Source organism: Engystomops pustulosus, chromosome 2 (assembly GCF_040894005.1).
Source record: "Engystomops pustulosus chromosome 2, aEngPut4.maternal, whole genome shotgun sequence".
Taxonomy (NCBI): Eukaryota; Metazoa; Chordata; class Amphibia; order Anura; family Leptodactylidae; genus Engystomops; species Engystomops pustulosus.
In genome coordinates, this window is record NC_092412.1 from 21,340,140 (window position 1) to 21,367,959 (window position 27,820).

General features: G+C 47.2%; 1 protein-coding gene across 6 annotated transcripts in view; it reads left to right on the forward strand.

Annotated features, from left to right (window-relative positions):
* Positions 1–27,820, forward strand: part of MYO7A (myosin VIIA) — a 149,736-nt gene that overhangs the window by 32,969 nt on the left and 88,947 nt on the right. For 3 of the 6 annotated variants that reach the window (XM_072133944.1, XM_072133941.1, XM_072133943.1), the window contains 6 exons: positions 4,398–4,511; positions 7,513–7,665; positions 12,405–12,422; positions 18,021–18,205; positions 18,576–18,697; positions 19,332–19,474. In XM_072133944.1, the coding sequence (XP_071990045.1) occupies positions 4,398–4,511; positions 7,513–7,665; positions 12,405–12,422; positions 18,021–18,205; positions 18,576–18,697; positions 19,332–19,474 (735 nt within the window). Of the gene's footprint in view, positions 1–4,397; positions 4,512–7,512; positions 7,666–12,404; positions 12,423–17,417; positions 17,797–18,020; positions 18,206–18,575; positions 18,698–19,331; positions 19,475–27,820 lie in introns of those variants that run through there. The other 3 variants (XM_072133942.1, XM_072133945.1, XM_072133946.1) reach the window with 2 other exon arrangements.

Below are 27,820 nucleotides of genomic sequence, written 5' to 3' on the forward strand. Positions count from 1 at the left end.
CTCTTATTGTCCCCCCCCCCAGCTGCTCCCCCTCTTTTCACCCCTAAGCAGTTCCTCCTCTTATTGTGCCCCTTAGCAGTTTGTCCTCTTTTTGTTCTCCACTAGCAATACCCACTCTCATTGTGCCCAGCAACAGTTCCCCATCTTATTGTGACCACAAGCAGCTGCTCCTCTTATTGTGACCCCCCAGCAGCTCCTCCTCTTATTCCCCCCAGCAGCTCCCCCTCTTATTCCCCCCATCAGCTGCTCCTCTTATTGTGACCCCCCCCCAGCAGGTACCCTTCTTTTATTCCCCCCCAGCAGCTCCTCCTCTTATAGTGACCCCCCCAGCAGCTCCTCTTCTTATTGTGCCCCCAGCAGCTCCTCCTCTTATTGTGCCCCCCCAGCAGCTCCTCCTCGTATTCTCCTAGCATCTCCTCCTCTTATTGTGACCCCCCAGCATCTCCTTCTCTTATTCCCCCCAGCAGCTCCCCCTCTTATTCCCCCCCCCCAGCAGCTCCCCCTCTTATTCCCCCCCAGCAGCTCCCCCTCTTATTTTATACCCCCAGCAGCACTTCTTCATATTTTACATCACCACCAGCGGCTCCCCTTCATATTTTGCCCCCAAAACAAAATAACAAAACACAGATACTCCCCTGCAGCAGCTCCTCTCTTCTTCTGTATGTAATAGTGAAGGCAGCAGGCAGGGATGACACCATCACATCACGCCTCGCAGCTCTCTTACATTTAGCAGTAGGAGAGGAGGCACAGGGATAGTGCAGGGAGCTACTGGATCACTGTAATTAGCTGTGTCCCAGCACATACCTGCTGCCGGGTAAGACAGCGGGACAGAGTCTGAAAGCCAGTACTGTCCCGCTAGATCCGGGATGGTTGGGAGATATGCACTGTATGGGGTGGATTAAGACACTATTACTGTATGTTTAGAGAAAGCACTGTGTTGCAATAGCACTGTATGGCACTAGTATTACCTAGTGGCTGATAACAGAGAACAGATGCTACTTAAAAACTAAAAAAAATAATTGTAACACCGATTTTGGCAAAGTTAACGCAAAAGTCATAACCAGGGTTTCAAGTGGAATGTGCAAATCTGTGGTGGTCTAGGTCAAAGAACTACAATTCCCAGCATGTGGATGTCAGGGCATGATGGGAGTTACAGACAGATAGATGCTTTATTAGTTAGCACTTATGTTTTATTTTATTGTAAGTGTCAGTATATATTGTAGGTGCACTGTGTAAATCTTGTGGGTGATGTTCTCAGAAGAAAACTTCTTAGTTAAAAACAAAACTTCTTCCGCCTTTACCAAGCAACATCACAAACACACTCCCTGGTGACTGGCATTGTGCCCGGGGATCAGGTAGCATGGTGCAGGTGAGTCTGCAGTGCAATGTACTCTGTGCTGGGGGCCCATCAGTGGAATGGATTCTGGGGGCCCACCTACTGCTACATGGGGATATGAAATGTACATTTTTAGGACACGCTCAAACAATGCACTTGCATTGTGTTTTGAAACACCTTGGAAACGCTTCGTGAAGAATGTATTATCATTAATAATGGCAAAAACGGAAATTAATTTTGAGGTGCATTTTTCCTGTTGTGTTTGCGAAACATTTTAAAACAGAATGCAGACACTAAGGGTCTGCGGCCGCACTTTCGTCAGATTTTCCGTCTTTTTCGGGATTTGCGCTGCTGGGACAGGTATTTAACTGGGGAATTGTGTCGCACGCGATCGGATTTTGGCACGGCTGCGCTGGTGTTCATGCGACAGAAATCAGGGGGCATGCTGTCGGATGATCCGACGGATATAGACAGAGCGCGGGATTTAATTTTAAAATTGTGTCGCAAGATCAAACACTAACATGCACTAGGAAGAAGGAGGTGAACTCCGGCGGACCAGAGCGGGGTAGCGACACATGCAGGATATCGGGGGCATGAGCTTCGTGAATCGCGGCAGAGTGCATTCCGGTCGGACAATGCACTTTCGGGGATCGCGACAGGACGGGTAAGTAAATGTGGCCCATAATGTAAGCTCTGAATAAGGCCGCGTTCACACTATGGGGCAAATTTACTTACCCAGTCTCGTCGCGATCCCCGAACCGGACGGTCCGACGAAGATGAAGTCCAGCGCTATACACGTAGCTTGTGCGCCCGATTTCCTGTATGTGTCGCTTCCCTGCTGGTCCGCCAGAGTTCACCTTCTTCTTCCCGGTGTATGTAAGTGCGTGTCTTGTGACACAATTTGAATTTTAAATCCTGCGCGTAGTCCAAATCCGCCGGGTTGTCCAACGGCCACGGCCCCCGATTTGCGCCGCATGAAAGTCGGTGCTATTGCGCCAAGATCCGATCATGTGTGCCAAAAACCCCTGTTACATGCGCCGCGAAACGGAAATTGTTCGGAAACCCAACGAATATGCAGTCCGCGGGCCCTTAGTAAATGAACCCCTATATGACTGAATTGTGGTTCAAAATGCATATTAAGTGCATCCGGACATGTGATCTCTGATAAGTAGCAAGAAGTATTGTTTAATAAGGCAAAACACGTGCGCTATGAACACAAGCGTTTCGGGAGGAGTTATTCCGGATGCACTTGATGTTTTCAAAATGCAATTCAATCGTATAGCCAGCAATGAACCTAAACTCTCTGCTTCCCCCTCCGCCACATCCGGTAGTAATATATCAGGTAATTGTTTTAGTAAGTGGGTTCTCCGTGCAGTATATCAAACACAGTGGGGGTCATTTACTAAGGGCCCGAATCGCGTTTTTCCAACGGGTCAGCCGAATATTTTCAATTTGCGCTGATTTTCCCTGAATTGCCTGGGGATTTTGGCGCTCGCGATCGGATTGTGGCGCATGGTGACAGCATGCATGCGACGGAAATCAGGGGGCGTGGCCGTAAGAAAACCCGTTAAAAAAAAAAAAGTGTCGCTGGACACGCACTTACCTGCACCCAGCGTAGGACGGTGAACTTCAGTGCACTCCGACGAACTTCAGCGCAGCAGCGACACCTAGTGGACATCGGGGGAACTACCTTAGTGTATTGCCAGAAGACCTGAATCCTCCGCAGAGAATGCGCCGCTGGATCGCGAATGGACCGGGTAAGTAAATCTGCCCCATAATGTTTATGTGTACACAGCACAGAACTGCTAGGTCCGTCGGAGTTCACCTTCTTCTTCGTGGTGCATGTAAGTGCATTGTCTTGTGACACAATTTGTAAGTGAAATCCCGCACTCAGTCCGAATCAGTCGGATTGTCCGACGGTCCGCCCCACAATATGTGTCGCATGAAAGCCAGCGCAGCTGTGTGGCAAAATTCCAGCGCAAACACCTGTAGAATACCTGTTAAAGCCGCACAAAATCCCAAAAAAGTGCAAAGTCCGACGAAAGTGCAGCACGCAACCCTTTGTAAATGAGCCCCACTGGGGCAGATTTACTTACCCGGTCTATTCGCGATCCAGCGGCGCGTAATCTGCGCTGGATTCAGGCCCAGGCGGGATTTATTAAGGTAGTTCCTCCGATGCCCACCAGGTGGCGCTGCTGCGCTGAAGTTCCCTGGAACGTACTGGAATACACCGAGCCGGGCTGAGTGAAGGTAAGTGCAATTTTCGCGCCACATTTTTTTTTTAATGCGGCGGTTTTTCCGAATCAGTCGGGTTTTCGTTCGGCCACGCCCCCCAATTTCCGTCGTGTGCATGCCGGCGCCGATACGACACAATCCAATCGCATGCGTCAAAATCCCGGGGGAAATTCAGGGGAAATCGGCGCAAATCTGAAATATTCGGGTAACACGTCGGGAAAACGCAAATCGGGCCCTTAGTAAATGACCCCCATTACTTCGTCTCCTCTCAGGTGCAGTGCTGGAGTGATCCTAGTGATCTATCATACTGTCCCCAATAATCCACTTAGTTAGAGCATTTTCCCTAGGGATCTCTGGTTCCCAAAGATACAGTGATTTAGAGTAATGCCCCAGTGATCAATGATTAGCGATTTCTTGGTGTATAGACCCTTCCATGGTGACCCAGTGATAAAAATCTGATTAGGGTTCTGTTCCTAGTGATCTTAAGGTTTAGTGTATAGACCTTAGGATTCTAGATTTGTTATCCTGTTCTAGGTGATCCAGTGATTTGGTGATCCACATTCTCCCCGTGTAGAAGTCCCCAGTCCTTTCCTTGACAACCAATCCTTACTGCATGTTCTCCATATCCTAAAATGACCCATCAGAAATTTTATCTGATGAAAATGAGTTTCAACTTGTTTGTATGCAATGTTCTGCCCCCCAAAATCTATTGGATCATAGTGGACAATATACTCCGGGCAAACACCATCACAAGCATGTACTGCGTCTCTCATATATCTAGGACCACAGATGAAAAAAGTCTAATTATTTGTTCTGCTTCTTTCAGGGCGACTATGTCTGGCTGGACCTCAAGACGGGTCGAGAGTTTGATGTTCCAGTTGGAGCCGTGGTTAAGCTGTGTGACTCTGGTCAGATCCAGGTTCTGGATGATGAAGGAAATGTAAGTGTCCATATTTATGGAGCCTTGTAGGATGAACCATCCTCTACCCTTTGCCGCCACCAGCAGATCTGATGTAGTGCATCTCCAGATACCTAGTTCTGTTGGTGTCACCCACCAAATGTGACCTATGGTTCTAAGATGTAACTTCAAAAAGTCTATGGTGACCTCTTGTCCCCTTTAAATCATTGATGCCAGGAAGCTGAGATATGAAGACATGTTTGCTGGGTCTTCTGTAGCTCTCCTTGTGCTGCCTGGGAAGTGAAGGGACACTATGGCCAGGGTCATCTTTAGACATGGGCATACAATACCCTAAACCACCAAGCCATCATCCTAGTGCACTTGCTTAAAGGGCATTAACCTCTCCAGTAGCCTAAGAACTGGGTAGGGACACCAAGGAGCACATCACAGCTCCAGCAGCACATTCATTCACTGCTCACTCACCTTCATTTTAAGATCCAGTCAGAAGCAGGAGGATGTATGGTAATAATCCTTAGCATTACTTATATTATATGCAGCCCAGTTACTCTCATTGCTGTCTACCACTAGGAATACTGCAAGTACTGTGTGGATTTCTGCACTCCCTTTACCTCACTTTGATTATGAGCCACTGTGGGGGCACTGTGAATTGGCTACTGTAGGGGTACTGTGACTATTGGCTACTGTGGGGGTGCTATTACTATTGAACTGTGTGGATTTCTGCTCTCCCTTTACCTCACTTTGATTATGAGCCACTGTGGGGGGCACTGTGAATTGGCTACTGTAGGGGTACTGTGACTATTGGCTACTGTGGGGGGTGCTATTACTATTGAACTGTGTGGATTTCCGCTCTCCTCCTTCCACCCCTGCAGAGGTTGGGTCAGTGAGTAGATGGGTGGAGAATAGCATGGGATAAAGAAGGACAGAAAGAGAAAGTTATGTGCAGTGTTCTCTGTCTGTGTTCCTTTCCATATTCCTATCAATACATATCAACGGAGCCTCTTATAGACTGTATTGTGTTCCAGTCTATATGCCTTTATTGTGTCAAAGAATGCATTCATGACACAGGGGATAAGTAGATGTGTAACATGTGTAATGTGCAGAATGTGTGTCTGTGACTATTAGCTACTGTGGGGCATTTACTATGACTATGAGCTACTGTGGGGGCACTGTGAATTGGCTACTGTAGGGGTACTGTGACTATTGCCTACTGTGGGAGTACTATTACTATTGAACTGTGTGGATTTCTGCTCTCCCTTTATCTTTACTTTGACTATGAGCCACTGGGGGCACTGTGAATTGGCTACTGTAGGGGTACTGTGACTATTGGCTACTGTGGGGGGTGCTATTACTATTGAACTGTGTGGATTTCCGCTCTCCTCCTTCCACCCCTGCAGAGGTTGGGTCAGTGAGCAGATGGGTGGTTAATAGCATGGGATAAAGCAGCACAGAAAGAGAATGTGATGTGCAGTGTTCTCTGTCTGTGTTCCTTTCCATATTCCTATCAATACATATCAATGGAGCCTCTTATAGACTGTATTGTGTTCCAGTCTATATGCCTTTATTGTGTCAAAGAATGCATTCATGACACAGGGGATAAGTAGATGTATAACATGTGTAATGTGCAGAATGTGTGTCTGTGACTATTAGCTACTGTGGGGCACTCACTATGACTATGAGCTACTGTGGGGGCACTGTGAGTTGGCTATTGTTGGGGAACTGGGACTATTGGCTACCCTGGAGGACACTGTGACTATAGGCTATTGTGGGGGCACTGTGACTTGGCTACTGTTGGTAAATTATGACTATGAGCTACTGTGGGGGCACTGTGACTTGGCTACTGTTGGTAGACAATGACTATGAGCTACTGTGGGGACACTGTGACTTACCTACTGTTGGTAGACTATGACTATGAACTACTGTGGGGGCAGTTTGAATTGGCTACTGTTGGTAGACTATGACTATGAACTACTGTGGGGGCAGTTTGAATTGACTATTGTTGGTATACTATGAGCTACTGTGGGGGCACTGTGACTTGGCTACTGTTGGTAGACTATGACTATGAGCTACTGTGGGGGCACTGTGACTTGCCTACTGTTGGTAGACTATGACTATGAGCTACTGTGGGGGCACTGTGACTTGCCTACTGTTGGTAGACTATGACTATGAACTACTGTGGGGGCAGTTTGACTTGGCTACTGTCGGTAGACTATGACTATGAGCTACTCTGGGGTCACTGTGACTTGACTACTGTTGGTAGACTATGACTACGAACTACTGTGGGGGCAGTGTGAATTGGCTACTGTTGGTATACTATGACTATAAGCTACTGTTGGTATACTATGACTATGAGCTACTGTGGGGTCACTGTGATTTGGCTTCTGTTGGAGCACTATAGCTATGAGCTACTAAAGGGGCAGTTTAAATAGGCTACTGTGCGGCACTCTGACTTTTGGCTACTGTTGGGTTACCGTGGCTACTGTGGGGTACTATGACTACTGGTTACTGTGGGGGCATGAATCTTTCCACTTGTCTAGACCACTAGGAAAAATACATTACACGCCTAATATTATAGACTAGCACTTTTCAATCTGTGTTGCATATAACCTGGAGGGAAGCTACAATCCAGATTTTTCCATCATCTTTCTATTGTATTGGTGTCCTCAGGATGCCAATAGGATTAAAACCTGTACTACAGCACTCTGTCTCTAAAAGGTTCGCCATCACTGCAATAGATTATTTTGTTGGCAATTATATTAGGAGCCTTAGGGGGTCAGGTGCCTCCTTCACATACAAAGAGACCAGTACTACAGATTATACAGTATAATCTGGTACAGATTAAGGATTTGGGCCCAGCAGTTTTTTGATACTGTGATATATGCTTGTCGCCAAAATTAAGCCATGGATGTCCAAGTACAAACTGCTTGTTACAGCAAAACTGTGAATGGCTCATTAAATGAGTTGTTAAAACCCCTTTAAGTGATTTAGTAATCATTAACCCTTTACTGATGTCTTTCAATTACAGGAACACTGGATATCTCCCCAAAATGCAACTAATATTAAACCAATGCATCCAACCTCAATCCATGGAGTGGAGGACATGATCCGCCTGGGAGATCTCAACGAGGCCGGGATACTGCGCAACCTACTGATCAGATACCGGGAGCACCTCATATATGTGAGTCTGCTGATTTATTCCTGATGCACAGTTCTAAGGAGGAAAATAAAAAAGTTGACAAGATATTAGTCATTGCTGCTCTCCACACCTGTTCTAGTAAATCTTATATGGAATTATGTTATTTTCAGTTCAGTTATGTTAGCAAAGAGTTCCAAATCCTCAGCAGAGGCATAGAGAAAAATTAATTATGACCGAATAGCCAGGACTTACTACATACTCGATATACACCACCACTAGTAGGAGCTCAGGAGATTGATATGTACTGTATATACAACCACCACTAGGAGGAGCTCAGGAGATTACTACATACGGTATATACAGCCACCACTGGGAGGAGCTCAGGAGATTACTACATACTGTATATACAGCCACCACTAGGAGAAGCTCAGGAGATTACCACATACTGTATATACAACCACCACTAGGAGGAGCTCAGGAGATTGATATGTACTGTATATACAACCACCACTAGGAGGAGCTCAGGAGATTACTACATACTGTACATACAGCCACCACTAGGAGGAGCTCAGGAGATTACTACATACTGTATATACAGCCACTACTTGGGGGAGCTCAGGGGATTACTACATACTGTATATATAGCCACCACTAGGAGGAGCTCAGGAGATTCTATATACTGTATATAAAGCCACCACTAGGAGGAGCTCAGGAGATTACTATATACTGTATGTACAGCCACCACTAGGAGGAGCTCAGGAGATCACTACACACTGTATATACAGACACATTTATAGCCACCACTAGGAGGAGCTCAGGAGATTCTATATACTGTATATAAAGCCACCACTAGGAGGAGCTCAGGAGATTACTACATACTGTATATACAGCCACCACTAGGAGGAGCTCAGGAGATTCTATATACTGTATATAAAGCCACCACTAGGAGGAGCTCAGGAGATTACTATATACTGTATATACAGCCACCACTAGGAGGAGCTCAGGAGATTCTTACATACTGTATAAACACTCACCACTGGGAGGAGCTCATACTGTACATGCAGCCACCACTAAGAGGAAATTATAAGATTACTACATACTGTATATACACCCACCACTAGGAGGAGCTCAGGAGATTACTACACTCTGTATATAAAGCCACCACTAGGAGGAGCTCAGGAGATTACTACATACTGTATATACACTCACCACTAGGAGGAGCTCAGGAGATTACTACATACTTTATATACACCACCACAAGGAGGAGCTCAGAAGATTACTACATACTGTATATACAGCCACCACTAGGAGCTCTGGAGATTACTACATACTGTATATACAGCCACCACTAGGAGAAGCTCAGGAGATTACTACATACTGTATATAACGCCACCACTAGGGTGAGCTCTGGAGATTACTACATACTGTATATACACCACCACTAGGAGGAGCTCAGGAGATTACTACATACTGTATACATAGCCACCACTAGGGGGAGCTCAGGACATTACTACATACTGTATATACAGCCACCACTAAAGCGAGCTCAGGAGATTACTACATACTGTATATACAGCCAGCACTAGGAGGAGCTCAGGAGATTGCTACATACTGTATATACAGCCACCACTAGGAGGAGCTCAGAAGACTACTATAAACTGTATATACACCCACCACTAGGAGGAGCTCAGGAGATTACTACATACTGTATATACACCACCACTGGGAGGAGCTCAGGAGATTACTACATACTGTATATACACCACTAGGAGGAGCTCAGGAGATTACTACATACTGTATATGTAGCCACCACTAGGGGGAGCTCAGGAGATTACTACATACTGTATATACACCACCACTAGGAGGAGCTCAGGAGATTACTACATACTGTATATACACCACTAGGAGGAGCTCAGGAGATTACTACATACTGTATACATAGCCACCACTAGGGGGAGCTCAGGACATTACTACATACTGTATATACAGCCACCACTAAAGGGAGCTCAGGAGATTACTACATACTGTATATACAGCCAGCACTAGGAGGAGCTCAGGAGATTACTACATACTGTATATACAGCCACCACTAGGAGGAGCTCAGAAGACTACTATAAACTGTATATACACCCACCACTAGGAGGAGCTCAGGAGATTACTACATACTGTATATACACCACCACTGGGAGGAGCTCAGGAGATTACTACATACTGTATATACACCACTAGGAGGAGCTCAGGAGATTACTACATACTGTATATGTAGCCACCACTAGGAGGAGCTCAGGAGATTACTATATACTGTATATACAGCCACCACTAGGGGGAGCTCAGGAGATTACTACATACTGTATATACAGCCACCACAAGGAGGAGCTCAGGAGATTGCTACATACTGTATATACACCACCACTAGGAGGAGCTCAGGAGATTACTACATACTGTATATGCAGCCACCAATAGGAGGAGCTCAGGAGATTACTACATACTGTATATACAGCCACCACTAGAAGGAGCTCATGAGATTACTACATACTGTATATACAACCCCCACTAGGAGGAGCTCAGGAGATTACTATATACTGTATATACAGCCACCACTAGGGGGAGCTCAGGAGATTACTACATACTGTATATACAGCCACCACTAGGGAGAGCTCAGGAGATTACTATGTGCTGTATATACAGCCACCACTAGGAGGAGCTCAGGAGATTACTACATACTGTATATACAGTCACCACTAGGAGGAGCTCAGGAGATTACTACATACTGTATATACAGCCACCACTAGGGGGAGCTCAGGAGATTACTACATACTGTATATACAGCCACCACTAGGAGGAGCTCAGGAGATTACTACATACTGTATATACAGCCACCACTAGGAGGAGCTCTGGAGATTACTACACACTGTATATACAGCCACCACTAGGAGGATCTCAGGAGATTACTACATACTGTATATACAGCCACCACTAGGAGGAGCTCTGGAGATTACTACATACTGTATATACAGACACCACTAGGGGGAGCTCAGGAGATTACTACATACTGTATATACAGCCACCACTAGGGGGAGCTCTGGAGATTACTATATACTGTATATACAGTCACCACTAGGAGGAGCTCAGGAGATTACTACATGCTGTATATACAGCCACCACTAGGAGGAGCTCAGGAGATTACTATATACTGTATATACACCACCACTAGGAGGAGATCAGGAGATTACTACATACTGTATATACAGCCACCACTAGGAGCAGCTTGGGAGATTACTAAATACTGTATATACAGCCACCACTAGGGGGAGCTTGGGAGATTACTACATACTGTACATACAGACACATTTACCTGTTACATCCTGTTTTTTTTCTACCTCTTACACATAAAACTCACTTCTGCCCTCTGCTGGTTTTTAATTGAAACAATCTACTATTGTAGATTGGCTGCAGTATTCTATGCTGAAGATGGGACCGGAGGAAGAGACATGATACAAAGTATCTGACATGTCACCTGGGTGCACGGATGAGATATGTGACAGATAATTATGGCTGATTAAGATTTAATGCGCGTTGTGGCTGCCTTTGTTTTAGCAGAATTAACCCTGTCACTGCCCTTAATAATTTATGCCAAGAATAGGAGCCGTGCGTCCCCTGGGAGACTGGTGTGTGGCCTTGTATTACTTATGCTGACATCTTAAATACTTGTGATACAGACACCACGGAGATGGGAGTCATTATTCATTTTACACTTGTAATTGCTGATTATTGAGCAATTCATTATAGGAGTTCCCCTTTAAGAGGTCATAAATGAGATTTTTGTTGTGTATTGGTCAGTTTATTATCAGAAATTCTGCTTTTTTTTAACCTACTTTCCTCTGTGAGTCACAGGGTCGCTACTTGTTGTCTTTTCTACTGTTTTTCCTTATGTTTCTGATTTGCTCAAAAAGGGAAACAATCAACAAGCTGCTCTCCACAGATCTGTTAATTATTATGTTCCACTATTTGGTAAATGATTGGGTTGTGTCATAATAGACAGAACAGGAGGATAAATCCACAGGCTCCCGCTCCCCTTGCTGCTCCAGTACTCCCAGCTTTAGGCACTGTTGTGGAGTGGAAGTACCAGGGGGTTTTCGTGATCCACTTCATCCAATGAGTGAGGTTTTCCCCTTTCATTGTGCATTGTGGTTAATGAATAGACCACCACAATGCACAGTTATACCTCCATATGTAGTGGCCCCCTCTTAGTATAATGCCCTCCACTAGCCCCTTATATAATACTCTCCCCTGGCATCTCCCCTTTCTGTGCCCCCACCCTATTAGATTGCCCCCTTTCTGTAGCCCATAACGTATGTTCCCCTTTTATGTACCTTCCCCCCAACTTATTATATTTCCTATGCCTCCCATGCTATTTTGCCCCCTTTCTATGCCCTATAATCTTTGCCCCTCGGCTTATGCCCCCCTTGGTAACTCCCCCATCTTCTGCCACCTTTTCTGTCACATCCCAGGCTATGGTAATTTCAACATTAAGGTTTCTATTTAGGGAACCCCTCTACTAGTGCCAGAATTAATCAAGTTCATGTAAATGTCTACCAAAGCCTCAAAATTCTAAATTGGGAAGAATGATAAGAATAACAGATGCGTCAACAGCACTTTGACAGTTTCTAAGCTTTGAGCCAGAACAGTACAGACACTACAGTACACAATCCTGATTCTATGTATTTGATCTGTGTAGATAATATGAATGATAATTGTATAATTCCATCTTCTTCCCTAAGACTAACTGTGGAGGGCGGGTGAGTATACGTCATGTAGCCTCCACCCATCATGGCTCCATCTCACCCTCTCATGCTGCCTGTCACATACAGATGTGTCCTTCCTTATCTTTCCTTTTTATTAGGCATATCCTGAGCATGTGAAGATTTAAAGATGGGAAATTATCAATCATACAAAGTAACCTAATATCCTAATAATAACCTCATAATCATGAACTAATTACAACCACAGACACCAAGGAGGGGGCTTCTATAGGGGTCTGTCTCATGGGGACTGCACCCAGGGCGGCCATCGTACCAGGAATTAGCAGGCTGCAGGCTGGGCCCAGCCTCTAGATGGGGCCCAAGCTGCACTCTGCCCCCCGGCCAACACATGAAAAACACACACTCTACACTCACCCTCCTGCGCTGCCTTGCGATTCTTCTTCTCCCCGGAATTCCTCAGAAGCAGGCGCGAGTAGAACCAGGTCCGTGTACTCTGCTAGTGCACACAGTATGACGTGACATGATGTCATGGTGTATGCGCGGGCAGAGCGCACAGATCTGCCTCTGCCCGCGCTACTTCTCAGGAATCCCAGGGAGAAGAGCGTGGGTGCGCCGGAAGGTGAGTTAAAAGTGTATTTTTTTGCGTTAACGTTTGAGTTTTATAAATGCAAATGTTAACAGCAATGTATTTAGGCAAATTACCTCTCCTCAGCTGTTGTATTGCATTTTAAAATTGCATTCTAAATGGAAACGCACCGTGTGAACACAACCTGAGGCCCATTCCACACTTGCGAGTGTGATGCGATGAACTCACTCGCAACGCATGCTGCCCGGATCGCACGGCCCGAACGCTACAAACCCGCGACTGAACTCAGCATGTCAGTTCACTCCCGGTGTGCAGCGTTTGGGCCGTGCGATCCGGGCAGCATGCGTTGCGAGTGAGTTCATCGCATCACACTCGCAAGTGTGGAACGGCCCTTAGGGCACATTCACACGTTGCGTTTTGACCTGCATTTTAATTGCGTTGAAACGCATCTACAACAGCTGAAATGAGGTGATTCGCCTAATTACGTTACTGTTAACGTTTCCATTTACAAAACGCATTGTAAATGCGATGTTAACACATGCGTTAACAATGCGTTAACAAATGTAAACAGTAATGTAATTAGGCAAATCACCTCTCCTCAGCCGTTGTAATGCGTTTCAAACACAATGAAAACACAGGACAAAACGCGACGTGTGAACGCGCCCTTAGGGTGATGGCACACATGGCCATGTGAAACCGTTTTGGTCCGTTTTTCAGCAGTCCGTTAAAAAACGCATGCCTTAAAAAACGCATCCGTTTTTTGAAAATGCATCCGTTTTTGACTAGTTTTAATTAAGATAATTGGGAAAACCTGTCAAAACATATGCGTTTTCAAACAGACTGCTTAAAAACGGTTTCAAAACGCCATGTGTGACATCACCCTGATGTCGATTTAACGCGAAACACCGGCGGCTCGTTCCCGATCGCAGGCGTTTCCATAGAAACGCCGATGCGATTGGGCCGAGGCCCGCCCCGGTGGGCGCGACTTTGTTTGCGTTTGCGTTTGCAAGCGCAGACAAAGCGCTACGTGTGGCGCCAGCCTTAGGGTCCAAGTTACATAGGTTCTTTCAGGAGACATCTTACTCCCTTTGTGTCTATAGAGGGCCCCCCAATGGTTGCTGTGTGCATTGCAGCCTGTCGGAAGCGTTATTACCAATCGGAAAGTGGAGATCTTCCAAAAATTTTAGGAAATTTAAGGTTGGACAAATCTTTATGTGAACTGAACCAACAGCTATTGCGTTCATACTGGTACAAGGTATAGAGGAAGAAACACAGGACAGATGGGCTTAGTAAAGCAGGTTTGCAATATCTCTTATGGGTCAAAAGTTATCAATACCGAGATTCTCATGCAGGTCCATTACGATCGGATCCATCCCTATCATAAGCGTCATGGAGGCATCTCACCGGTCATGGCATGGTCTCTGGTCACCTGCAAATTGATCCATACATTCACCTCATATGCATGTTATATCATATGAAATATCACATGTATGCGTATGTGGAACAACTCATGTTTAAGCATGCAAAGGATTGTGGGTATAGCCATATATAACTGGGGCAAAGTGGACATAACACCTATATCAACCCCACTGAGAGCACCCACATGCTACAAATGGGTGAAGGGCATGCTCTAACTAAGAGGGCGGGGCAGGAAATAGGAGGATCACATGATCATCAGACGCAACATTATTAGAAAGTAACAGAAATCTGTCAAATGGACTAATAATTGGTTCGGGGTCAGAATAATTTGCCACTTCAGGACCAAACACTATTTCCAGATCCTTGCAACATTTTTTTTTTTCGTAGAGAGATGCCGATTCTTATTTTATCCTTTTTAATCAGAATATTTACTTTTAAACAAAATTTAAGGTTTAAAAGCTGAGACAATAGTAAACAAATCTATATTTTTTTAGCTCAAAACAGGCATTTTAAAATGCAGCCCCAGTTATGCATGAAAAAGACCTTTTACATTGTCAATCATTCTCTTAGGGCTTTGATGGGTCAAGACAGACTCTCTCTACCAGAAACCACCACAGTGATCAGGTGTTAAAGGGGGTTTTCACTTTCAACAAATAATTTAAATTGTTTGTATGATGAAAAGCTATCTAATTTCCCAATATACTTTCTGTAACAATTCTTCACTGTTTTCTACATCCCTGCTTGCTGGCATTCAACAGGAAGCTTCATTGTTTACTTCCAGTGGATGGAAACCAGTCCATGGTCATGTGATGTCACACAGGTGCACAGCTCGTTATATCCCTGATCATGTGATGTCACACAGGTGCACAGCTCGTTATATCCCTGATCATGTGATGTCACACAGGTGTATGGCTCATTATATCCCTGGTCATGTTATGTCACACAGGTGCACGACTCATTATATCCCTGATCATTTGGGGGTCACACAGGTGCACGGCTCGTTATATCCCTGGTCATGTTATGTCACACAGGTGCACGGCTCGTTATATGACTGATCATTTGGGGTCACACAGGTGCACGGCTCGTTATATCCCTGGTCACGTCATGTCACACAGGTGCACGGCTCATTATATCCATGATCATATGATGTCACACAGGTGCACGGCTCGTTATATTCCTGGTCATGTGATGTCACACAGGTGCATGACTCATTATATCCCTGATCATTTGGGGTCACACAGGTGCATGGCTCATTATATATCCCTGGTCATGTGATGTCACACAGGTGCATGACTCATTATATCCCTGGTCATGTGGGGTCACACAGGTGCACGGCTCGTTATATCCCTGGTCATGTGATGTCACACAAGTGTATGGCTCATTATATCCCTGGTCATGTGATGTCACACAAGTGCACGGCTCGTTATATCCCTGGTTATGTGATGTCACACAGGTACATGGCTTGTTATATCCCTGGTCATGTGATGTCACACAGATGCACAGCACAGTTAATATCACAGAGAGTAATCAGCGCTGTATGTTATAACAAGCCGTGGACATGACCATGGACTGGTTTCCATACACTGGACGTAAACAACATTTGGGTACATTGTAAATGTGCTATGGTCTGAGCTTTTGGGGCCTGGAACTCCAGAGTAAACCATACAACTCACTTTTTTGTGATAATCTGCACAAAACCCTTGTGGGGAATGTATCCAAAGTTCACCAACTCTTTGGCCTCATTCACACAAACGTATATCGGTCCGCATATCAGTCCCCATTGACGTCTATGGCGCCCGGTCACTGTGTGGTGAGCAGACGTAGTCTCACTGCATGGTGACCATACACGGAGAAATATAGGATATGTTCTATATTTTGCCTTGTTACGGCGGCTGCCCTGCGCTGCTCTATGGAGAGGGAAGGGGTAAGCAGTGCTCATCCCTCTTCCTCTCCATGACGCTGATGGCCGGGCAGGCACACATCCGTGTGAATGTGCCCTAAATGTTCCCCCTGCCCCTGCAAGTGACACCGGAGAATCTGGATTAATTCTACTCATCATCCTGCCAGTTCATTTAAAGCAAAGCAGAAAAAATCCCAATTTAATTAGGCGCTGGAAAATTGTCAGATTTGTACCATATCTACAAATCGCCACATAAATTTTTGTCATCTATAGTGGTAGGCTAATGTCATTTTTCATGGCTGGATGGTTTTATAGGTAAACATCAGTTTTAGACTGCAGTCACACTAGCGTTTTTAACCCGTTTTTGTCAGTTTTTAAGCAGTCCGTCAAAAAACGCATGCGTTTTTGACCAGTTTTAATTCAGATAATTGGTCAAACCTGTCAAAAACTGATGCGTTTTCAAAAAATGCATGCGTTTTTTAACAGACTGTTTAAAAACGGGCCAAAAATGGGTTCAAAACGCCACGTGTGACCGTAGCCTCAGTCACAAAATGGTGTGGCCATATTCAGTCAACTTTATTATAGACACCCCTGGGGCTATAAGAAAAGGGGGGAAATGTTTTTGGCAAGGAGGGACCTATAACACATACAGAAGACTAGGACTCAGTAGTAGATGTCACTTCTTGTCTTGTCTCTCTCTTTCTTTTACCAGAAGAACTGGAGGAAACATGTCTGCAGCTTCAGGGAGTATTATACTGGGATTACTTCACAATGTGAAGCACATTTCACCTCACACATCGGGGCAGTTGTCTAAAAGTCTAAATATTCTTTGATTGGCAACCAATCACAGCTCCCCTTTAAATATTCATGAGCACTAGTAAAATGAAAGCTGAGCTGTAATTGGTTGCCATGGGCAACTAAGAATATTCTGACTTTTAGATAGATTGATAAATCTGCCCCATCATGTACTCATGTACAATCAGCTTCTAATTTTATATGAGAAGAATTTTACCTCAGAAATTACCACAGGAGTTCATGAAGTCACCATTTCTCCTCATGTATCTCCTCCCAGTTACCTCACCTATATGCATATCCAATATATCCCCCATGATTTGTAAAGCGCTAAGGAATAAATATATATAATATATAAATAAAGATTATTAAAATTATTATTATAAGGCCTTGTATCTTATAGCAACCAATCACAGCGTTGTTTTCATTTCACCAGAGCAGTTAAAGAAATGATAAATGAGCTCCAATTGGTTGCAATGGATTACAAGAGGCCTACAAACACTATTTAAGCCTCCATCCTTACTTAGTCTGAGCTAGTTGTCAATCTATAATTATAGTCAGACCCCTTGTATAAAAGTCAGACCCCGGACCCTCTACATAAATATGTCCAGGCCTCTAAAGGCCTATCTTGCTCATTTTGCCTTATTACTATGGAACCAAAAGACATCCATCATTTTATAGCCAAAAGTCTTCTATACAATTTTGGCAAAAAGGTTAGGGGTCACAGTAATAAATTTGATGCCTCACAAAACCAAAAAGCTAAAGTGGCCCTTCACCTATACATTAGGCATTTACAGTCAGTGTGTATACAGTACCTATGTAAATGCATGTGTTTTCATGGTTACAGACTACAAACAAACAATATGTGGTCTGATCCTCCATCTTTTGTTGTAATAAATGACATATTTGACTTATTTACCTCATTTGCCTCCTGCAGACATACACTGGATCCATTTTAGTGGCAGTGAACCCCTACCAGCTGCTCCCCATCTACACCCCAGACCAGATACGCCAGTATACCAACAAAAAGATTGGAGAAATGCCTCCTCACATCTTTGCCATAGCTGACAACTGTTACTTTAACATGCAGCGAAACAGTAAGGACCAGTGTTGTATCATTAGGTGAGAAAAACACCTCATGACCCCACTGTGGGATCATTCTACATGGGGTAATTTGGGGCTTTTGTGGTTGATAAGCAATAAAGTTTGTGAATGTCTGTTTGGGGTCAGAGTTGTGTGTATCTGAATACTCTACATTGACATTGTACACAATGTGAATTTTTTTGTGCCTGTAAACACAACTAGGGGGAGCTCATTGCATACGGTTCCTACTGAATGTAATGCAATAGCTCAACAGCTCCCCAAAGCGCTGCAGGCAAAGCTGCAACTGCAATTATCCTGAAATATTATGTTATATGATTTATAATTTTGTAAGAGTTGTGTTTTTTTTTATTGTTATATATTGTAATTGTCTCATCTGTATTTGATACAGTGGTGAATCCGGCGCTGGTAAAACTGAGAGCACCAAGCTGATCCTGCAGTTCCTTGCCGCTATCAGTGGTCAACACTCATGGATAGAGCAACAAGTCCTGGAAGCCAATCCCATCCTAGAGGGTCAGTGGGAAATACCTCAACCCAGACAACCCCATTAAAGGGCCACTTACCTGTAGATCCAGTCACTGTGACTGTCTTAATCGTCTTATATTTGTTTTCTATAGCCTCCTTTCTTTTAAATTCAACTTTTAAAATTATGCTAATAAGCCACAAGGGTTCTGTTACCAAGGCCACTCCATGCTGCAGTCTCATAGGCTGTTCTTTCTGCCCCTTCCCCTCTGATCTTTTAGCACTTCCTCCCTCCCTTTACCTGATGTAATCTCACTGCAGTAGATGAAGTTCCAGCAAACTCCTTGCTGGTGTAGCAGCCTGCAAAACTGCAGAACAGAGGGGCTCTAGTAAAAACCGCAGGAGCACTTCAGACTAATTAGCATCATTTTAATAGCTGATTTTGGATAATGAATATAAGAAGATTACCATTGTCATGGTGCCTGCATGTATGAGCAGGTGATTTTGATGGTTGATCTCCTTTAATTTGCTCTCTATAATCATACCTTTAAGTGCTCACTCTGCTGTGCACTGAGATTTCAACTGTCGGTATTAGTTATTGTCCTTGGAGAAATGTGTAATTATACCTTGGTTTATGTTGTTAGTAGCAGCAGGACTGATATTGTTGCTGTTATTGCCCTTTCAGCATTTGGTAATGCCAAGACAATTCGGAATGACAATTCCAGCCGCTTTGGGAAATACATTGATATTCACTTCAATAAGAAAGGAGCCATTGAAGGGGCCAAGATCGAGCAGTATCTCCTGGAAAAGTCACGTGTCTGCCGACAGGTAAAGGGCTTTAGCTCCATCAGGATTTCAATCTCAAATCAGTCCAACAGCCAGATAGTGAGTGTAGCTCTCGAGTATAATGCAGGATGTAACTCAGGATCAGTACAGGATAAGTAATGGCATGTATGTACACAGTGACTGCACCAGCAGCAGAATAGTGAGTGCAGTTCCGGAGTATAATACAGGATGTAACTCAGGATCAGTACAGGATAAGTAATGTCCTGTATGTACACAGTGACTGCATCAGCAGAATAGTGAGTGCAGCTCTGGAGTATAATACAGGATGTACTCAGGATCAGTACAGGATAAGTAATGTCATGTATGTACACAGTGATTGCACCAGCAGCAGAATAGTGAGTGCAGCTCTGGGTATAATACAGGATGTAACTCAGGATCAGTACAGGATAAGTAATGTCATGTATGTACACAGTGACTGCATCAGCAGAATAGTGAGTGCAGCTCTGGAGTATAATACAGGAGGAGGGTGTGGCTGTGTGTGAAGCTGCTCTGTGCTTGTGCTCCTGAGCTCCTGGAGGATCCATCTACCTACCCAGGGCCTGCTCTCTCCTCTCCCAGGGAGGGAGTTGGGTTCCTGGGGATGAGCGAGGGAGCCGACTCCCAGGCTCCTGCTTCCCGGTCTAGGCCGGCGGGAGGCAGGAGAGGACAGCAACCGGCCAGCGCTATGGAGGACTCAGGGGTGAGACGGTCCACCAGGAGTCGCAGCAGTGTGACTCCCACCCCCCCTGAGTCTAATGTGAAGCAACACCCTAAGAACCTGGATGTGGGTGCGGGTGAGAGCGGTCCTTCCGGGGCTGGAGCCATGAAGCGGAGTGCTCACGGAGGTAAGGCTGACCATGCGGGGGGAGGCTGGGCGGTGCAGGGGCCCCGGGAGTCTTTGTCCACCTATGCCTCCCGGGTCCAGAGCCACCTCTGTGAGTACGAAGAGGCGACAAAGACCATCAGGAGGCTCCGGGAGGAGCTGCGATGTGCCCGCGCCAGGGCGAACACAGCCCAAAAAAAACGGAAAACAGAAATTTATTGTGAAATTAACAAACTTAAAGCTGACATTGATAAGCTGATGAAGAGAAAGAACTTTATTTGTAATAACAGCGGTCCATTTAAAGAAAAACTTTTAAATGATGAGAGATTTTCAGAAATGGCTGATACCAGAGAGCAAAGGCTGAAGGGGTTGCAGCCTGCAAGCCAGGTGGAGGAGGAGGATGATGATGATGATAACGAGCAGCAGTTCCCACCTGGCGGCCTGCAGGAAGATCAGCAGGCCTCGTGCAGTGGGCCCCCTGCAGGACAGCCAGCAGTAACACCTCGCTCGGGGGAGGACAGTGACACCGGCAGCCAGGGAGGGGCGCTCATGGCGGAGATCCGGCTGCTTGAGTCCCCAGTGCGCATGGAGAACTTTTCTTTTGGTGACGAACTCCCAGAGGAAGCCGCTGGGGGGAGCAGCCGGAGGAAGAGTAAGAAGACCAGGCCAAAGCAGCAAGAAGAGGTACGTTTCATCTTTACCCCCCTCCCTGTACACCCCCCCGGGCAAAGCGCAGGGTCAGCTCACTGTGCAAGCCCTGCTACCCAAACCCCCCCGAGTTCTGCAGTGGACCCGGTGCAAAGGTGCAGGGAGATTACAGGTGTGACATCTGATGTGGCGATGGGCTCCGTCTCTGTTTGTGGTAACAGTGGGGATGCAAGAGAGGCATCGGCCGCAAGGCCGGACAGTCAGGGCGGCTCGGCAGTGGCGATAACATCAAAATCCAGTGCTGCGGTGCGTCCCCCGCTGGGAGGGGGGGATAGCCCGGCACTGGTGGCAGCTTCCGGTGCCTCGGCGCCTCTTCATGCTGTTGCCGCTGATCACTTGGTTATGGGGCGGCGGCAGTGTGGAGGGGTCGCTGAGGCTGAGGGCTCCGGACCTCCCAGACAAAAAGTGTTATTCTGTGTTGGTGTTGGGGATAATGTGAATTCTACGGAAATTGGAGATCAGCGGCGCCTCACACCGGCTAAAGAACAGCGGCGAATGTTACCAAGCCCTAGGAGAAGTAAAATAACATCTGCTACCGATGATGCGGAGGGCACAGGTGTGACAAGAGTTGTGGTCCCCTCTGGGCGATGCTCTGCGGGGGGATCCCCGTCCCTTGTGCCTGAAGATGCGGAGGTGGTCATGTCCCCTGATGTTGGTGCTGGTCCAGCCAGTGTGAGTGGAGTCAGTAATGTTGTGGTGGATAATGTGAATGGTGTGAGTGGTGGAGAACCGTTACCAGTTATGGGGGTGAGTGATGGAGTGACTGGGGGTGTGAGTGGTGGAGAATCTTTTCCAGCTTTGGGGGTGGGTGATGGAGTGACTGGGGGTGTGAGTGGCGCGGCTGAGTGTAACATGCAGGTGGGTAGTGTTAATGTGGTGGGTGCAGGGGTTGGTCCGGTTGCTCCCCCAGTGGCGGCCCCCGTTAAGAGCTATGCCAGTGTCGCTGCTGGGGGAAGTAGGGGTCCATCATCCTCGTCTCTGGGCTCTGGGGACGGCTTTTTGCAACGGCGCCTCCTGCAGGCCTTACAGAAGGGAGAAAGGACGATCAATGTAGCGGGGCAGGAGGTTGATTTGTCGTTTTGGATAGAGAGGCACGGCCTGTCTGCCTTCCGAGAGCAAAGAGGCAGGGAGACACCATGGTCGCTCCCGACAACCGGGCCGGGTGCTAACCGTAGGAATGTGGTCCGTCTTCGGTGGCGTGGCAGTGATGTGTGTCCCCCTCGGGCACGGGTAGTTGAGCTGCTGCTGAAGATGGACTTCAAGGCGGCTGACATCTTTGCCTTGATCCATCCCTATGGTACATCTGAGTTTGATGTCAGCTTTGTTCGGCCGGAGGGGCTTGAGCTCTTCTGGTCCAACTATGAGCTGAGATACAACGAGCCCGAGTGGCGGGACTTTGCTGTGCAAGCAGTGTCCCGCCAGAGCGAACTCAAGAAAGTGACTGTTCTTACCCGTAACGAATCACTATCTTGCTTTGACATCATGACCTGGATGAATCGTTATGGAGAGGTACTGGGAGTACCCGAGAAAAATCGAGACGAGTTTGGTATCTGGTCAGGGGCCTGGACCTTCATGGTAAAGTTGAGGCGTTCAGGTAACTCAGTCGCCCACATCCCTTCATCAGCCTTCCTGGGGAGGGATCGGATCCTGATCTTCTACCGGGGGCAGCCTAAGCTGTGTCACAGGTGCGGTGACCCCACACATTTCAGCGCAAACTGCACCGTGCAGAAGTGTGCGTTGTGTGGGGGTGTCGGCCATCTCGCTGCATCCTGTACAGGGCAGATTAGGTGTAACCTGTGTGGTGATCTCGGTCACCCGTACAGTCGTTGTCCTCTTTCCTTCGCTAATGCGGGCTCAGCCTCAGCGGATGAAAGCCATGAGGCTGAATCTGCTGGGGAGGGGACTAGCAGAGGCGGAGGAGTGGAGGGGCCAGGGAAGAAAGACAGGAAAAAGACGCCTGCCCAGCTAAGGCGTCTAGAGAAGCGTCAACAGGAGAGAGAGCGGGGGGAGTCTCGGGCTGCTGGGACAACCTCTGGCGCTATCCTGGAGACCACACCTGTCGCTGAGGCCCCAGGGGATGATGTACTGGATGAGGAGGTCAGGAGGATCGAGAGAGAGGAAGGTGCCACGTCCTCAGACTCCTCCCATTATGAGAGTATGGACGAGGATAATAGGGCGTGGCTAGAGGAAAAGCGTAAGCGTGGCGCCAAAAAGAAGAAAAAGGGTAAAAAGAAGGGAGGTGTAAGATCTTCTCCCACCCTGACTAAGGTACCCAAGGAAGGTGCAACCGACCCCCCGCTGGTCGAACTTTCAAATCGATTCCTGGCCCTGGATGGAGCCTCTCCTGCCGATGGAGGGGCTGAGGGTGAAGGGCCAGAGGTGGCGGAGCCTGCAGGGGGTGCCGAGTCTCTCCCTGGGGAGTCAGGGTCCTCAGGAGGGGAGACTGGCCCAGAGTCTGGAGACGAGGATGAGGGGGCAGGTCCTGGATCTGCCCCTGAAGCATCAGAGGTGCGGGAGATGGACACCACAATATGTCTAAAAAGGGGGTGTTCATTTCCCGAGGGTGGTGGTAAGATGGGTAAAAAGAAAGCCGTCTAACTCAATCACTCATGATGGCGGCACCCACTCCGTTGACGCTGGCGTCCATTAATGTCGCCAGCATTAAGTCTGATGCGGCTAGATTTGCGGCCTTTGATTTTCTTGGCCGTGTTGAAGCCGACATTTTATTTTTGCAGGAGACCAGGCTGCCAGATTTGGCGGCCGTGTTTAAAGCTAAGAGGGAATGGAGACACGGGCCTTCCTATTGGTCTCTTGCGGCCGAGCCGTATAGCGGAGTGGCGGTCCTTTTTACCGCACCGGTAGAATGCAGACGAGTTATTGAGTTAGAAATGGGGAGGTGCCTGATCCTGGATGTCCTCATGAAGGGACAAGAACTTCGCCTAATTAATATCTATGGTCCCCAGTCCAAGTGGGACAGGAAGTGTCTCTTTATGAGGATCAAGCCCTACCTTTTTACAAGTCGGCAGGTGGTCTTTGGAGGGGACTTCAATGCTGTCACGAGGTCCCAGGATAGGGGAGGTTCCAGAGACAAGCTGACTTATGATAGCGTCGCTCTTAATAGCATAGCTAGTGAGGCTCGCCTGGTGGATGTCCACATCCGGCACACCCCAGGCCACGCGGGGTTCACCTATTATAGGGGTAGCTGCAGGTCTAGAATAGACAGGTTTTATTTAAAGGAGGAAGCCATTTCTTCAGCAGTGTCCGTTGTTGAGGTGGAGTTCTCCGACCACTGTTTAATTTTGTTTTCTCTGAATGTTACAGAGACCCCCCGGATGGGAAGAGGCTACTGGAAGCTCAATTCGTCTCTCCTGGAGGAAGCGGAGATCAGACAATCCTTTGAGGACTTTCTTCAGAGCCAGGTACCATTGCTGGGCCTTTGTAGCAGTAAGTCAGAGTGGTGGGAGATGCTCAAGAAAAGGGTGGCGAGATTCTTCCGCCAGCTCTCGAGCCTCAGGAGCCTGGACAGGTACCGCCTGTATCAGGGCCTGAGGAGGAAACTCGAGCATCTCGTCTCGACTGGAGGTAGTCGTGAGGACATCTCCAGAGTGAAATCCTTGCTGAAGAGGTGTCAGTACGATAGACACGCATCTTTGGTTTTTGAGAGGGATTACGGGAAATACCGCTCGCCCGACCCTTACAGAAACTGCAAGATGTCAGTGAATGGTAAAGTTGTCACAGGACTGGTTGACAGTACGGGATCCCTGAAAAGGTCCAGATCAGGGATTCTGGAGATCGTCAGATCCTTCTACTCGCACCTCTTGGGCAGGAAGGATCTAGATCGGGATGTGATGTCGGATTTCCTGGCTGAAACTGTCCCTGAGCCAGGAGTAGACCCCTCTCTTGATGTTTTGACAGAGATGATCAGTGAAGAGGAAGTCAGCCGGGGGATTGAAGGGCTCGCCCTCAAGAAATCGCCAGGTCCGGATGGCTTAACATCTGAGTTTTATAAGACCTTTAAGGACGCCTTGGTTCCCCTCTTGACTGAGGTATTCAATGAGTGTCTTTCCTCGGGCGCTCTGCCGAAGTCAATGAGGAGGTCTGCCCTGATCATCCTGTCAAAAGGTAAGGACCGATCTCGTATTGAGAACTGGCGTCCCATAGCGCTTCTCAATACGGACAGAAAGGTTTTGGCAAAGGTGCTGTTTAATCGGCTGGTGCAGTTTGCGCCCCGGCTCCTTTCGGGGACCCAGCACTGCTCTGTTCCAGGCCGCAGTACATTTAGTGCTGTGCTTTGTGTCCGGGAGGCAGTGGAGCAGGGCCGGGCTGGTAACTGGAAGGGGTACTTGCTGTCCTTGGATCAGGCAAAAGCGTTTGATCGGGTTAACCACGAGTACCTCTGGTCTGTCCTTCTGAGGTATGGCCTGCCTGGGGAGTTTGTCAATTGGCTGAAAGTTTTGTACGCAGGGGCAGAGAGTTTCCCGCTTGTGAACGGTTGGATTGGCCGCTCTTTTGAGGTTGGGTCTGGTGTTCGCCAGGGTTGTCCTCTGAGCCCACTACTGTACGTGTTCGCGATTGACCCATTCCTTAGGAGGGTTGATCGTGGGCCGTTGGTGGGAGTCGGGATGGATCGGGCAGCACCGGAAGCCACTCTAAGGGTGGTAGCGTATGCCGATGATGTCACCGTTTTCGTGTCCTCGGGAGGGGAGGCGCAATGGGTGATGTCAGAGGTTGACCGCTACTCAGAGGTTTCTGGGTCCAAGATCAACCGGGATAAGTGTGAGAGTCTCTGGCTGGGAGAGGGGGATCCAGGCTTTGATCTCCCGGACACTCTTCCAGGGCCCCAGGACTCTGCCAAAGTTCTCGGCATCGAATTCGGCCAGGGGGATTACCCCATGCAAAACTGGGACGGCAGGCTTAAGATCGCCGCTCAGAAGGTGGACCAGTGGAAGGGTTGGTCTTTGACCCTCAGAGAAAGGGTTAATCTGATCAAAACTTACCTGCTCCCGTTACTGATTTATCTGGGCAGTGTGTGCATGTTGCCAGAACCCCTCTGGACTCGGGTGTACAGTCTGTTCTTCCAGCTGTTATGGGGGAATAGGCTGAACCTTATCAAGAGGGAGGTTACTTACCGCACGAGGAGACAAGGAGGGTTGTGTATGGTCAACCCTGTGGTGTTCCTAGTGAATACCTTTCTTAAGATCAATGTAGCAAACCTCTGGAAAGAGAGGGCTCCTCCGTGGGTATACTCCTGCAGGGGATGGTTTCGGCCTTTCTTCCAGGAATGGGAGACAGGAGGGCAAGTGAAGGATCTTCGCACACCGCATGGGCATCTTCCGGCTTACGCTACCCCGGTTCTGAAGGTGATTCGCCGGTGGGGTCTGGGAATGTGGGAGATCAGGACCATGTCGAGGAAAATCCTTGACAAAAGGGTTCTGTTGACCCATTTCCAGAAGCCCCTGGCCCTCAGGGATTGCCCAAGTCGGGATCTGGGGGTGGGTTTGAGTTTATTGAATTCCATCAGGATCCCCTTGAAGTTTTGGGACTTGACTTGGCGCTGCTTCCATGGAAAGCTGTGTGTGAGGGACAATCTGAAGTGTAGGAGCTCTGAGGAAAGGGGTTGTCCCCGGGAGGAGTGCGGTGGCCTGCTGGAGAGCATGGACCACTTCCTGCTTCAGTGCCCCTTTAACACAGAGGTGTACAACCGGGCGGGCGCTTCCATCCATTGGCCCGGGTTGGCCGGTCTCTCCTATGCGGAGTGGGCCTATGGAGCACTCAGAGGCCTGGGTGGCCGGGACCGATGCACGTTATTCCTAGTTAGTCTAGTGGTCAGGTACCACACGTGGAACGCACGGTGCTTAGTTTCGACGCAGCGTAAAATCCTCCCGGTGGATGAGGTGGTTAGGAACATTCTGGGTGACCTGGTGAAGGTGCGCTCTCTGGAGTATGAGAGGCTGGGCACGGGGAGGGCCTCTCTCCTTTGGAGGGGGTTCTCCTTTAGTGTCCCTTAGTCTGTCATCTCCTCTCCTGGTGTTGGGCTGATGCTGCACAGTAGATTTTTGTTTTGTCTTCTGAGGTTGTAGTGATGTTGGGCTTGCAGGGGCCGAACCTGGGCTTTATGTGGTTTGGATTGATGTTGTTTAGACTTTATTTGTATTCTGTTTTCTTTATGTTATGTTGTAATTACTGTATATATATTGTATATATTGTATATAGTGGGGTTTGGGGCATAGCGTTAGGTTGGGAGGGGGGTGATGGTGGTGGGACTTATGAACTGACCTGGGCACTGGTCTGGACTACTTAACGCAAACTTTGGACGTTAGACCAGTGTCTGGGGGGAAGGGGAGGGTGCGGGTGAGGGATTTAGTTTAGTGTAGTGTTATGTGTATTCTGTGTTTGTTATTATATATATTTAAAAAAAAAAAAAAAAAAAAAAATAATAATAAATGGGTGTGGGGTGGTTTGTTATTAGAGGGTGCGGGGTGGGTTTATGTATATTTATGGTCATTTATGTTTATTTGTGGGTGTGGCTTGTGTTTTGTTATTGGTTTGGTTTAGGATGTAATAATCGGTTGGGTGGGGGTTGTGGTATTTGGTGTTTATTCATTTTGGTGTATTGTAAGTTATTATTTTTGCTAGGTATGAATGGGGCTGGACCAGCAGGTAAGATATTGTATATATTTTGTATATATTGTATATTATGTTTGGTTTGTGTTATGTTTTTTACTTTTATATAAAATAAAAGATTTACAGGATGTAACTAAGGATCAGTACAGGATAAGTAATGTCATGTATGTACACAGTGACTGCACCAGCAGCAG